Source organism: Cydia splendana, chromosome 8 (assembly GCF_910591565.1).
Source record: "Cydia splendana chromosome 8, ilCydSple1.2, whole genome shotgun sequence".
Classification (NCBI taxonomy): Eukaryota; Metazoa; Arthropoda; class Insecta; order Lepidoptera; family Tortricidae; genus Cydia; species Cydia splendana.
The window spans coordinates 690053-704970 of record NC_085967.1 but is presented as its reverse complement, the minus strand read 5'-3'; the positions used below and the strand labels follow the sequence as shown (position 1 = coordinate 704970).

The 14918-nt window shown below is 36.1% G+C and overlaps 1 protein-coding gene across 1 annotated transcript; it reads right to left on the bottom strand.

Annotated features, from left to right (window-relative positions):
• Window positions 1-3065: 3065 nt before the first annotated feature.
• Window positions 3066-12702, bottom strand: LOC134792597 (rhomboid-related protein 2-like). Its single transcript, XM_063763827.1, has 5 exons — window positions 12580-12702; window positions 5574-5964; window positions 4561-4713; window positions 4017-4192; window positions 3066-3877 (listed from the first exon to the last, which is right to left on the bottom strand). Exons 2-5 carry the CDS (start codon window positions 5922-5924, stop codon window positions 3574-3576), a joined length of 984 nt encoding a protein of 327 aa, XP_063619897.1. The 5' UTR covers window positions 5925-5964; window positions 12580-12702; the 3' UTR covers window positions 3066-3573.
• Window positions 12703-14918: the final 2216 nt, after the last annotated feature.

Genomic DNA, 14918 nt, shown 5'->3' with positions numbered 1-14918 from the left:
AACTACGGAATTACAATACAATTTCGGCTCTTATCATCTGCAAAATATATGTACATATAATTATCAGCATTGACCGTCTACGACGTTGTTTTGGTGTCAACAGTAAACTATGGGTGTTTAATTCTATTGGGAATATAAGATACAAGCAGTTAAATTTCGACCAGTTAGTATATAACTTCTATATATAGCAGTTGGGGAATTCTTTAAATGGGAAGGCGGGCATTTTTGTACAGAGAGTACGGTCGACAGTGACCAGCTGTAGTTGATAGTGAAGTTTTATTTATTTAGCGAACATTATTGCATTTATAGCCTCCGGCAATGATCTCATACGTAAATAGACTCAGTAGCTTTCATACATGTAAAGTGCGGCCTAGATGTCATAATTCATAATGAAATTGTAACTATGTAAGTACCACACCGCGCGCGTTCTCAGTGTGCTAAAAGCATTAAAAGTACAATAACAAATAGTTCACCATTATTTTATCCTTAAATATTTAACCAGACAAGATTAATTTTCTGAATCCTAATGCTAGAATAATATTAGGAATATAAATGTCCTGAGATTAACTATACTGATAATGACCTACTGTAAATTAATACCTAAGCAAAATTAGTGAGTATTTTTATAATAGCTTAGTAGTTTAAATAAAAATATAAAATCGTTCATGTTTTTTTAATACCTCTTTGTAAAACGTTTTACTATTTACAGTTTACTAACGCCCTCTATTGACGAGTAGTAGTAGTACTGTGTTCCGCTACTTGTCAGCAGATGGCGCTAATTTTAACATTAACGTTATAACCAAAAGTGGCGTATTTTAAGTTCTCTTTTCGATTATATGGCCACGAGAAAGCTAAATTGCAGTTATAAATTATAAATGAAATAATCTGTAAAACTACCCAAATATAATTGAATAGGTAATAATTATTTTTGGACGATAGTAATGTTTAGGAGATTTTGGACTAGGCACAGTTTTACAGTTTTAAGGTTTCTCATAGGTATTGTATTATGTTTAAGGATGTATATCATGATTTTTAAGGGTTTATAAATGAAACTTAGTTCTTAAGATATTGTAATCAAATATTTATTACAAATAATATCACTTTTGATATGTAGGTAGCATTCCAAACGAGTGCTAAGAACAAATACAGAAGCACGATGCGTCGTCTATTCAAGTCGGTCATTTTTCAGGAACAAAATATAAAAAAAAAAACTACTGAGACTAGAATAATAGACGACACAGTTAACTTGTTGCCTCTTATTTCAACAAAGTGACGACCCGTGACGTCACGATATACGATTAGGGGCCCGTTTCACAAAAGCTTGTAACTTGTAATACTTATGTACAAGCGGAGCGGTCACTTTTTCAAAGCTTTTGTTAGAAAGGGGGCATGTTGCATAACAAACTACAACTAATATTACAAGCGGAACTCCTTTTCTAATTTCACTAATTAAAAAAGGAGTTCCGCTTGTAATATTAGTTGTAGTTTGTTATGCAACATGGCCAGGGACTTCCACTTTTATTACAAGTTACAAGCTTTTGAGAAACGGGCGCCAGGAGGCCTAGCCGAGATGATCGTACATCGACAAACGCCAAACGAAAAGTCTAAGGGTCGGTTGCACCAAACTGTTCGTATCGTTACAGTTCGCTAAATTTTGATGTATGGAAAGTTTCACAGCAAAGCGCTGGCGCGCGGCGGCTGACGTTGATCAGTCTGTCAAATGTGGTTGGTACAACTGGCCCTAAATGTGTTCGGATGACAGATGCTACGAAATGTCACGTCACTATTTCCATATATTATTTAAGTTTCGATTGGCGTTTTCTATCAACGCTTGTCATCTTGGCTAGGGCCCAGTTACGAGTATGGCACAAGAGACACCTTAATCAATATAAACATAGACAAATGAATTATTACCTATATGTATTACCTATATATGAATTTCCAAAGCAGTCTATGGAATGAATTTCGAAATATTCGAGTGGAGCTAGTGGAATTATTATTGTTTTATCTAATAAAGTGTAAGGTACAATCTCATGAAATATAGTTAACCCTTTGAACGCCAAGCCTCGTTATGATAATACTGTTGCTTATTCTGTGCTATCGTGTATGGCGCGCCATCGTGTACCTTGTCGGCAACGGCATGCAAGATGGCAAACGAGGGTTGATATTGAGCTGTAGCCGCGCGCGTCAGAGACGGCGGCCGAAGGGTTAAATAAGTCTTCATACAGTGGGAACGATCCTGTACGTCGTTAGAAAATAATAATTCATTTGTCTATACTACAAGTGCGCTTAAAGTTACCAGACTAGAACTGTGTAATCTCGAAGGTTCCAGAACGTAAACATGAAAAATATAATGACACTAATAGGCACTTAAGAACACCACAAGCCGGACCTTAGGTCATAGTACCTAAGCACATCTGTTTCAGTACTTAGTCTGCAATCAAAAATAGTTGTTTGCTAGAATAGATCTGGAAACAGGACATACTTATTTAACCCTTTTCCAGGCCGCACCAATCTACAAGGTTCTGATGATTTATTTGAAGACAAGTCAAATTTCCCGATAGTGCAATATAATTTGAATATCGGAATGCTAAAGTTGAAATATTAGTGGCGCGTATGTGGTCGATAAATCGTACTTTGCCTGGAAAAGGGTTAATACAAGTGAAAAACCAGATTGAGAGATATCCAAGTTTGTTGGTAAGCAATTATTTTACACATGATATCTACCCGACAGTTTAAATTAAATGGAATCTCAATCATTGCAAGATGGCACAAATTTCTGAGCAATACAGTTAATTGTGCATCAGATACCTACACTTTATTGGGCACCAATCAATTTGAAAAATACGTTAATGATTGTATTTATTGTTTACATTCTTTGGTTTAAAATACGTCAAATTAAAAATAAGTCACTTCTCCGTAACCATACAAATATTCTTAAATATATAATAATGCTTATAATAAACGTATATATACGAGTAACATGTAATCACAAGCCATTTGAACCCAACGTTTTGATGCAAAACAATCTTAAATATTCGATTTCATAGAAATCAAGAGAGAAATACTTCCCATTATTTTCATAGCACTGAAAAACAGTCGGAAGTTTGATAAAAGTTGAAAAAATGTTGTCCACCAGGCACAACACCTGTCTGAGGAGATAGCTTTAACTTCTTTCTCTTTATGCAACTTAATTTTTAGATTCTCAGCTCTGTGAATCAAATGAAACGTATATGTACAGGGAGTATTGGCCACGCGTGAATTAAAAGCATCACATCACAATATCCAACACCAAAAGCTGTGCTAACAATCAACCACTTCTAGTAAAATTCATACGCCCTGTATAAAAAGTCATACATTTTCAGCAACAAATATTCCCATGTTTACCAACATGAAAATAAACTAGAAACATTTAACAATAACAATACGTTAAGGAAGACTTGTTGCGATCATCTGCATCATTCCTTTGGTGCTGAATTACCTACTAAGGTATAAATTCCATCGAAAGCTAATGTAATAGCGGACGGAGGAAATTGCACTTTAAGTCGCCTCTTTAAGGCTGTTAATTGTGCGTCATGTCTTCAACTCATGCCAGAACACATAATGGATTGTAGCTAGGGTTGTCCCTCCTATTAATGCTAAGGCAGAGATGAACCTGGCGATTAAAATAGGTGTTTTATTGGAGTTCTCTCCGGAGAACACGAGGAAGCCAACAGGGATTCCCACGGCGGCTCCCAGAGCGTGGGCTGACCAGGCAACTGGTGCCCTGGTCCAGGCGTCTGCTGGCGTGCGCAGCAGCACCCAGCTTAGCGTCTCTGATGTTGCTAGCACCACCACGCTTAGAGGCCGGAACCACCAGAGCGGGATGTGGCCGAATCTAAGAAAGACAATTATAAGTTAATAAAAATAAGAAAGTATACTTATTATTACGAGTATTTAATGGGTCTAGTTAGCAGAAAAAATATTTCGAGTTACGACGAAAAAACAAGTGTATGATATATCTAGTTAAAACTCACCTAAGGCAGACGTTAGGCAGATGCGCTGTCAACAACGCATAGACAGCGGCGGACGCTCCAACGACGCGTACTCGCGGTTGTAATGCTCCGGCGCCTAGCGCGCCCGCCGCCAGCCCCGCCGCCCATATCGCGCAGACGCGGGCGCGGCCCTGCTCGCGCTCTAGCACCCAGCCCACCTGCAACGGAGAAAATATGTGTTAATTTAAAGGTAGGTAGATACATATATAGGCGAGTACGTTAATCCAAGGAGTGCAAACTTTAGTTGTGGGTAATGCGTGGCTACTGGCAAGCGCTTCGATTGCGGACAATTTGCATAAAGTTACTGTAATAGCGTACATTTCATGATGTGCAGCGAGAGAGCAACTTGCAATAAAGCGTGAGCGGCCGGCGCGTTAGATTTAGATGCATCTCTCATCTCTTTAACGCCGCATTTTTTTGGTGTATTTTTTTTATATGAATTTGTATTCTGTAATTGGATTAATGTGGGCCATTGTTGGCACTAATGGAATGATTTTATATAACTCTTGTATTTTTTTCAACTTACCGCAAGGGCAACGATGGCGTTTGTAGCCAAGTGCGTGGCCGAGGCGTGTATGACGCCATAAGACAGCAGTCTCCACGGCTCCCGCCACCACGCGCCCGGCGACCACTCCAGACGCATGCGCGCGCGCTCCGAGCCCCACAGGTACATTGCTACCTGCGCAAACATATCATTGAATTTAAAAAGAAAGGTTTACTATAAGTACGTCAGAATTAGATGCGAGGCTTCTAATATAATTTGGTAATTGAATAAAATTCTACAAAATTAAAGCAGTAAGATGGGTAACTCCGGATCACCCTATCCAAAAATCATCCACATGAAGTCCGTAATCAATTCATCATATCATAATCATATGAGTCATATAATCATATTATTATATCTAGTTCATTTTTGAAATTAGCTGACGTCTAAAAATAACTCAGAATTACCGGAATACACTTTACAGCAGTAAAAAAAACCACTCTTGTAAACTTGGGATTTCCTCGTTAAATGATTGCATCATAAAACCATAAAATAATCTTAATTAGGTAAATCATTCAGAATTTATAGTATTTAGTCACCAAAGCGCGAGTTTGTCAGAATGTGAGCACTATGTCTGCTCGCGAACGTAGTTCGCAGGTTTTACGTAGGTACCTACTGATTGTGAACCAGGAAAATATTTTTTAAGTAATATACTTAATTGACGTAATATACTAATTTGTAACCAGTTATTAATTGAAATGTAGAATGATATCCGGTCTTTAAGATGAAAGCGTCTGAATATGTAAATACGTAAACTAAGTAATAGAATTAAGCTGTCTTCTAGACATTATTTATTTAGCTTCATGAAAAATACTGTACAAATATACGTGTGATATTGCAGTTTTTTGTACGTTATTAACTTAACATCTACCTATCTACTCATTTCTACAATTCTTATATAAATACAATAAAAATGTAATAAAAAAATGTTGATACTATCTTTTATGGTTCAAGGCATATTTGGAAATAGTAAAAAAAACTTGAAAGAAACTTACGATTATAATAATAACGGTGAGTATAAAATAAGGCGGTTTGAGAACAGCGTACAACTTCTCCGATCTCTTCTGAAACTTCGTCTTAACTTTCGGCTTTTCTTCTATCGGCTTGTCTTGCTTCTGTTTCTTGAGAACATCCCACACTCCAAGCGTGAGGCCGGCTTGGAGTTTCGGGCTCGGCGGGGAGTCGAGGAGACGACGGTGCTCTCCAGGGCTTCTGGTCTCCCGCTCCAGCCACGCTCGGGTCGCTGGAGGTCGGGAAGGTGCCACGCGCCTTGGAGTACCTCGTGGTCCATGCACAGGTACTGGTCGGTAGCCCGCTCGGTCCTCGACGTCGGCATCGGGCGCCATCGCGACCTACTACCATTTTCCGTCAACCTCTTGCGTGCGTCTGTAAACAAGTAACGTTATATTGTAGCGCCGCGATATATATACGCGTTTCAGGAGGAAAATTAGAAATAAATCAATAGACATAATATATGTAAATACATATGTATATTCTTATAATTGCAACGGGAAATTGATGGGTAATTTGCTTGCGGTTTGTCTGCACTAGAAAATAAACTAGAGTATTTTATTTTAGTTTACTAGTAAATGCACTTATTCTATTAATATACTTTACACCATTACTCATGTCGATCAAACCGTGGCTCAGGGAAAAGGTCCAATGCAACGTTTTCACCTATTGTATTGTATTTTATAAATAACTAATTATTTATTCTACAAACCACAGTGCAGTGTTTTGACATCGTCATTTCACGAGTTGCCACACAAAATAACATAATAATAAAATATTGAAGAGTTTCGTAAAAGGTATCATGGTATTAATTTTATGAAAAATGTTTATGGTATTATTAGTATGAATAGTATGTCATCATTATCTTCGTCGCGTTGTCCCGGCTTTTGCCACGGCTCATGAGAGCCTAGGGTTCGCTTGGTATTATTATTTGATTAGTATGTACTGATTTTAAAATATGCTATAAACTTATTACACTATTTTTAACAAATCATTTAAAAAATGCTGTTCATTATCAAAGAAAGATGTACTTCTAGAGGTGATATCCAAATTCGAATTGTCTATGTAGATACCTATTTATACGATCTGACTGATCTATTATTACTTTATTTAGGCTCTTTATTTTAAGTTTATTTAGTTTAGATATATGTAGTTTGTTTTATTATTTTTCAGCTAATTTAATGTTTTATATTTATTTAATAGTGTTGTAATCAATCTTTCCCCCATTTCTGTAGTAATAACAAATAGGACATTACAAGCCTTTATAGTTCAGAAACATTTTGTGTTACTTCCAATACCAAAACCTACAATTATTGAGTTGATATTGTAAGCCTAACGTTTTTTGCTATATTGTATAAATACTATAAATAGCTTAGTTACACTACACGTCAGTTTTTACTTGGTATTGTAGACAGGTAAGTACTTAGCGTAGGTACTACATAAATAAGTTGATACATTTTATTTATTTATACAACATTAAATGTAATAAAATATAATATAATTGAATGCAAAACCACTTATCCCTAATAAGTACCGTCGGGTTTCCCACAAACAAGGCCCATGTTTATTATTTATCTCCTAAGACAATTAGTATTAGCAGGCAGTAAATGTCTGAAACTGTTCGACTTGGGATGGCGCTTACGCCATTTTGTCGACGCGTATCAAACAAGCTTGTGGTTTGCGCGGGCGCACGGACTATATTCGCTAATTGGGTTTTCATAGAAACCCCTAAAGAGTTTTACGTTTAAAGCGTTTTCCTAATTGTGACGTGAGTATTGTTTATATTTTGAATGAATTTCGAAGAATGCGTAGTAGAGTAGCGTAAGGAATACTGTTGTTTTGAAGGAATATGATTTAAATAAATTTGTGATGTAAAATTTAAGGTTTTTATGAAGTCATTGTTGTTTTTAGTTACAAGTTTCAGATTTTAACTGGTTATGCTTAAAGAGAACATACATATATTTGAGTTTTTTTTTCTTGTTTATACCTATGTACCAATATAGATTTTTTTTCTAAGAGTATTTGGTGTACTAAGTTTAGTTGACAAGTACAAAATGGTGAAAAATAGAGATTCTTATTATTACTGCTCCTAAAATACGTGCTGATTCATACGGGAAAGCATTACTAATGATGAAAATGTAAATTTATTAGATATAATTTAATCTAAGGTATTTTTCATTTTTATGCTCATCTTTTATTTATTTATTCGTGCCTATTCATGAGAATATATTAAGTATATATTATGTGTTTTTTCCGATCTATAACAGACCTATAAGTATTTTATATTTTTCGATATAGAAACCTCATGCATGTTAAAAATTAAAAAAATCTAGACACGTGTAGGTACAACTTACAATATCACACCATTGTTTCACGTAGTCAACTAGATTCTTATCTGCCGACCGTACAGGGTTACCTAAAGGTTCCATAAAACACACCTTTGACAAAATTAACTGACTAATCGTGACCCTTGTTGCGACGAGATAAAGACTACCAAAGATCAGATGAGCTGTTGTACTGTGTATTTGTACCTAATGACAACAGACTATATAGCTCAGTGGGAGTGTCAATGTTGAATCGACGTGGTGGGTCAGTAGACAATGGAGTGATTGGAACTTGATAATCGTCTATTTTCTATATTAGGAAGCAGATAAGAAAGGATGCGGTAGTAATGTTTTGTTGACTAAAGTCTTGTCAAATAAAACGTAGTGTAAGTTCCAACTTAAGTAGTTACCCACGTTGACATACTAGCTAAGGTATTATACTGTATTTAAAATAAATTATTTTACACCATGCATGAAATATAGCACCAGATAATTATTAGAAAAACACAGATAGGAGTTATTTTTAAACACAAGTTCTATTTAATAAATCGGATAGAAATATAAAAAGGAGGTGAGTTGACCGTGACGTCACGATGTAATGAATGTAATGATTCATATAAATTCCATATTAGCAAATAGTTTTGACAATTCTAAAAAAAGTAACTGATTTGACTAGTAGGAAAATACCCTATTATGTTAGGGCACCGACTATATTATAATAGGTATAATGTAAAATTTGAGCCGGTCGGAAGTATATTGAATATGATATTTTTAGACGATCTTAGTGCGAGGCGAATGAGACACTGACTGTTCTGTATATTTCTAATTAATATACTCAACCTCATTAACTAGGTACGAAAGTAGATACCAAAAAAGTCACGCGTTTTGTAACTAAACCCAAAAAACGACGTAGCATTTGGTAGGCTACGTTGACCTCATTCATACTTACAACAAGAAGCATATGTGTTTGGAATACACTACGTGCATTGTATTGTACGTATGTTTTCGGTGCGTGTCGAATAGAGCTGCTCAATATGCATCCCTATGCCTAAAGTGAAGATGCAACACCAGACTAATGCGTTCACAACACGTGCAACGCAATGCATTGCATTGTTATTGGTGCGATCAGTTAAGTTTCATGGAACAAAATATACTACTGTATGTTCGTTCAAAAGGTATGTCGAGGTATCATCTGATGGGGTCAAGACCAATACTATGTTACATACCTAGGGCAGTAAAGTAAAAAATGTCGGGTTCGCCTCGGCCGACAATTACATGTGATCTGAGGCTTTCTTGTGTACTGGACGAGGTGTGTATATTATTTGTCTGCTCGACGGAGAATGCGGCAACTTCGTTTAGCACAAGTATGCCGAAAGTTGACGTTTTCCGACCCGAGGGCAGAAAATATGATCCCATCAAAAACATTACATGTAAAAAGGTGCAAGTCTCGCAACGCTTTTACTACAAAAAAGTTTTGAGATGTATAGGGGCCTGAAAATGCGGCGAAATGGTTCCAGTAAAGCATGGTACGGCAGTGTTTGCTTCGCGCTCGACTTGGCGGGGGCACTGCCGTGCCCCCAGATTAAATTCATCAAATGTCAACCTACTTAGTAGTCATTCGTAATTTTCGGTTACAGCCAAAACACATGCCAATCACGTCAATTTAAAGAGACAGGGCTATTTAAAGACGGTGTTGGCATATGTAACAGGAAAAGGTTGGATTTAGTTCTTATAAATCGTATACGTACAATCAATACCGAGAGTAGAAATAAGATATATTACATTCGATGTAACCCGAAGAAGATTCGACTTTTAAAATAGTATGTAAATATTTTACATTTGGCACCATTTAGTTAAAAACATAGAAAACGATATACAAGTTTATAACTAGGTAACAAAATACCTACCACCCAGCGACAATAAAATGGATCACTGAATTTTTTTAACGATTTCGTTGTTTATATTGAAATTTAAAATACTTATTTCCGTTTATAAATAGTTGTCCCAATAGTTAAGCGAATACCAAAATCCGGATGGCTTATCCGTTTAAAATCCATCTTACCCCAACATACCTTACCTAGTTTAGTTCCATCGAACTGCTGGTCCGAAACATAATCCAGCGCATCTGGAATTCTAACCGCGACAGTCGATGTCGTAATATTTTGTGGAAATGTTCGGTAATTAACTTACCACAGATTGTTACTAAGTAATAGTAATTGTTAGTGTCATTTGAGGTCAATGACCTATACAGTCAGTAAATATTTGACGTTGACCGTACACTTTATAAGATATGTAGTACCTAAATATGTAATCTACAAATCACTACAAATCATTAACCTTTATTATTGCATACACTAGGGTTGTATACTAGCTCTACATTCAAACATGATTCAAACAGAGAGGAAGTTTCTGCTAAACTCAGGATTTTATTTATATACGATAACTACGATAAGAATACAACAAATACTCTCTTTTTATTAAAGGAGAACATACAGTAAACACTAAAGCGACTGCCATCTAAACTTCCCATCCAGAGCGGAAACTAGGCCTTACAGGGATTAGTCCAGTTTCCGCTCTATGACTCGTAAATATCAAATGGTATTTCGTACATAACTTTCAACAAATTACTATAACCCTTGGTACGATCCCGCTATCTCCGGTATGGAAGTATTTGACAGGTGTATTCCCATTTGTCTCCGCCCCATGTGTCCACCGCCATACATGAGACGAGGACAGATGGAAATGATTCATTTGAATGCAACTATTCCCATCTTTGACTGAGTGTAGGTATCTAAACAATAATAACCTGTAACTTGGTATTGTTGCAGATATTACATATATTATTATACACCTATGAATGACACATTCATAGTATATCAACAAACCGATTTGGCTAAACAAAGGGCCACACAAGGAAGTGTCTGTCCGTCTGTCTGGCAACTGTCGAAGGCTGTGTCAATTCAATTGAATATAGGCAAGATTGCCCTCCGATAAGCAGAGGCCAGGAACATCATATGTTCTGTCAAGTTGACGTGGTCTATTCGAGAAGTTTTAACGACAGTTTAAGATATTGCTGGCATAGCGATCTCAATATCATAGCGATCTCAATAATAATCATGAAAATTAACTACACAGCGTGACATAAGCCTTTAGGAAATGCTTACATTATTTTTATTTTATTTATTTAAGGTTTCACAACAATTGTTGACCTCGATACATTAAAAACGGACAAGCTAATAGGTACATGTAGGAGTGGTGTCACAAATGTTACAATCACTTACAGGTACTTACACCGCATGCAAAACAAATATGCCTAAGTAAACAACTCTAGAAATACCTAAATTTAAACATATCGTCTAATTATTTATGTTTTAAGAAATATTTTCGGACAGATGTTATAAACTTATTTAGGATTATCATGGAATGTTATTTCTCAGGGTGCGTCATTATAACATAAAGTACCTATCAATAATTTTTCATTATTTCATAAGTACATTTTCTAGCTTTGATCTTCTGCATAGTAACAACAACAATGAATATCGGTGTAAATAACAGCCCATATCATAAAATTAGCAATGTCACAAGCTGTTACTACACCATTTTGAATTATATAAATATCTTATGATAATAATTATTCACTATGCATATCATTGTAAACATATCGATAGCATATAATTAGTCATCTTAAGCTCGATAAAATAAATTAATATGTAATTAATTAGTATAGGTACTTAATGCTACTGCATAATTAATGAAATGTTGATTGGCATGCAGTATACTTCGTTTGATCATAATGAGTATGCTGTAATTATCGGCATCAGCTTCTTTTAATGATAACTTGTTTGTAGCAATGGTAAAACACTAGGTATTATTTATGTTTGTGTTAGTTAATTACATTTTCACCACACCAGCTCGGAAAGGCTTACTTTGCACTTCAAAAACGGATAGCAAAGTTGCACTTAGCTATCAGTAATTCACATGTGAGGCAAAGTAATCAAATGCAAATTTTGAGTTGTTTTCTTATGTTTGCTGGTAGAATTGACTTTTAAATGATGATTTTGGATGAGAAATATTTAATAACATTTTTTTGAATTTGATTTGGTTTGATTTTGTTTGATATTTTACATTTAATATTTGCTTCGGGTTGGTGTGTGGGGAAAAATCTAGTATTTCACTCGGGGGCAAATTTTGTTTAACCCTCGTACTTTGAAACCCTTGCAACGCTCAAGATTCCATTTTTCGAACCACTCGCTACGCTCGTGTTTCAATTTTAGAATCTTTCGCTTGCTCGGGTATCAATATTAGCACGAGCGGTTAAACAACAACGTTGCCCCCTTGTAAAACAAATAACTTAATAGTTATAGATTTAATAATCTTAATTTATAATAACTAAAATTTTCATTCACCAACATCATTACATTCCTATTGTAAATAAGAAATTGTTTTTATTCAATGTTCAGTCGCCATCAATATATCGGAGCGGCCAGGGTGCTCAAAAATATCTAAACAAGCACTTTAACGCCTTGAAAATAGAGGCGTGTTCAGATATCTATGAGAGCCTTGGCCGCTCCGATATATCTGATGGCGACTGTGCCATAGTTAGTTGGATTAATCAAGTATATATTTACTGACATTCGAATATGTTTAAAAACCAAAATTAACTCACCATTTTATTATCAATAACACTTATCACTACTAACAAAATCCGAATAAAAGTTTAATTTTTATGAACACAAATAATATAATTTCTAGATGTTTACACTAAAAATCAATATTTGTATATTATTACATTTACTGAGAAACACCTACACCTAGATAAGCTTTTAGCTGTACGTGCGGATCGCGCGGCGCGTGATACGAGACAGATGGTTAAAATAAGATGCGCGCGAGCATACCGGCGCGGCGCGGGCGCTACCTGCACCCCGTGACGTCACGTCATCTGCACTGATGCTGCGGATTGTGTTGTCATAGAAACGATTCTGATCTACACATTTTTAAGGTTAAGGTAAGTTTACAACTGCACAAGTGCCCGTGCGTGAGAAGTCAGATGCGCGGGAGTTGATGCCGGGGCTCGCTGCCTACGGGGCACCCCGTGAGCGTGACGTAAATAGCTTAATGTGTTTATCTTCTGCGACTGCGTAAAACCGACGCTGATAATTCGACGGATGCTGCATACATTCAATAGTAAATTAAAATAAATTAAAATGTTCTGAAATGAGGTTGAATTTTTAACCGTTGAAATTTGATATGAATATAGTTTGAGGCTCGGGGAAGGACATAGGGCAGTTTTTATCTGACGAAGACGAGAGTAGAAGCTAGTTAAGAATAAAACTAATGAAAATCTTTTGATCGCGGTCTCTTTTATATTTTCCAGTAACTATGCATCTAATAGTTTTGTCAATCATTATCGTATTCTACAGTTTATTAGGTACGTTTTATTAGTTTAAATACGAAATGCTTCAGTCAGCTCAGCTTTTATTATTTAAGGCCCACGCCAGATGCATGACCAAAAAAATATTTTCAATAAATCGAAGCCTGCAGGTTGGCGCCAGGTGCACTCGATAAGTAACATCTGGCCGCGTTGCTATGCGTCGACGCAGGTAGCTAAGATGGCGGCACCAGTGTAGCGTGACCTTTAGGACTGTTATCCTGATACACAGTTTAGGTATACGATTTATACGAAGCTTAAAACCATCAAGCAAATCAAGCAAAAATGATTTATCAAGCAATAATAATTTCTGATTCAAGACAAAACTAAGAAAATGAAGGCATTAAAATTGAAAGGTTACCTACATTAAAATGAACTGACTCATTTTCAATAAATCACACCGAAGCCTGCAGGTTGGCGCCAGCTGCACTTGATAAGTAACATAAGTACCTATCTTATGTTACATCTGGCCACGCATTGCTAATGGGTTGAGGCACGCAGGTAGCTAAGGTGACAGAACCAGCGTAGCGTGAGTCGGACCTATCTAACTCTGCATGCCATTGCAATGACAAAGTGTGGCACTGTCATCATTAATGTCAACTTTCTATGTAAATATGACGTTATAAACTGTACCTACTCCCCTATGCACTTTGTTCTGTTCAAGTTGGTGCAAAGTTAGCTTAGACGCGCGGACTCTACCTTGAGAACTGTCATCCTGATACACTGTTTACACGAGGCTTATAACAGTTATAACCAAGTTAAGATCATGGATTTTGGAACGAAAAAGTTCTTACGTTTTACAATGCAATTCATGCACACCGTCTCCAAAATATTTTATATGTGATACAAGTCAGGTCAACTTGAGACCCCGACTCGGTAATCGTTTGGAATAATCCTGGGATCAACACCCGGCGCGTGCGCACCTGCCATCCCAGTGCATCCCACAAAAAAACGTCTTGACAATGCTGACTTGATAATCTGAACCCAAAACCGAGAACAGCAAAGCTTTACTTATTTTTTTTTATAAACATAGCTCGCATGTGTAAGGTTTTCTTGGAGCGAATGCTTAGCGATAGACTTTTAAAAGCATTGGAGATCACGAATATGATGGCGATAAAAGGTAATGAAAGCCTGAGTTACTTAGATGTCTTTGATATATATTTCTCTAGATATCATTTACTAAAAAGTGAAAATAAATGTATTAAGATTTAAGACAGTCAGCAGCAAAATGTCTACGCGGGTGTTTTTTCTCATGATTTGAGTACAATTTTATTGTTAGGAAAGTTATAAAGCGTATGTTCATGTGTAAATCTTTCTCTATCTATATCATGTTCTGTTCCATCTTTCACACTGTTAACTGACAATTCCTTATTGCAAAGATATTAAGGTCCATTGATGAGTTAATTGTAATATAGTGTAAAAAATACATAAATAAGAAAAACTTAATGTACAAAAGTCGGACTTAATTTCACTAGGCATCCTCTCTCATAAAATTATAAAAAAGCGTGTACTTAATTAAAAAATAATTCGAGTTCCTGCTTTCGTTACATTGTGTGCGAGCATTAAAAGTAGGTACC

Bases quoted from the DNA above. Each gene is read 5' to 3' on its own strand.
- LOC134792597 (XM_063763827.1), bottom strand. From the start codon at position 5,924: ATGGCGCCCGATGCCGACGTCGAGGACCGAGCGGGCTACCGACCAGTA. The intron at 4,714-5,573 runs GTAAGTTTCTTT...ATGTTTGCGCAG, and splicing joins TCACCGTTATTATTATAATC to GTAGCAATGTACCTGTGGGG. The intron at 3,878-4,016 runs GTGAGTTTTAAC...TGTCTTTCTTAG, and splicing joins CTGCCTAACGTCTGCCTTAG to ATTCGGCCACATCCCGCTCT.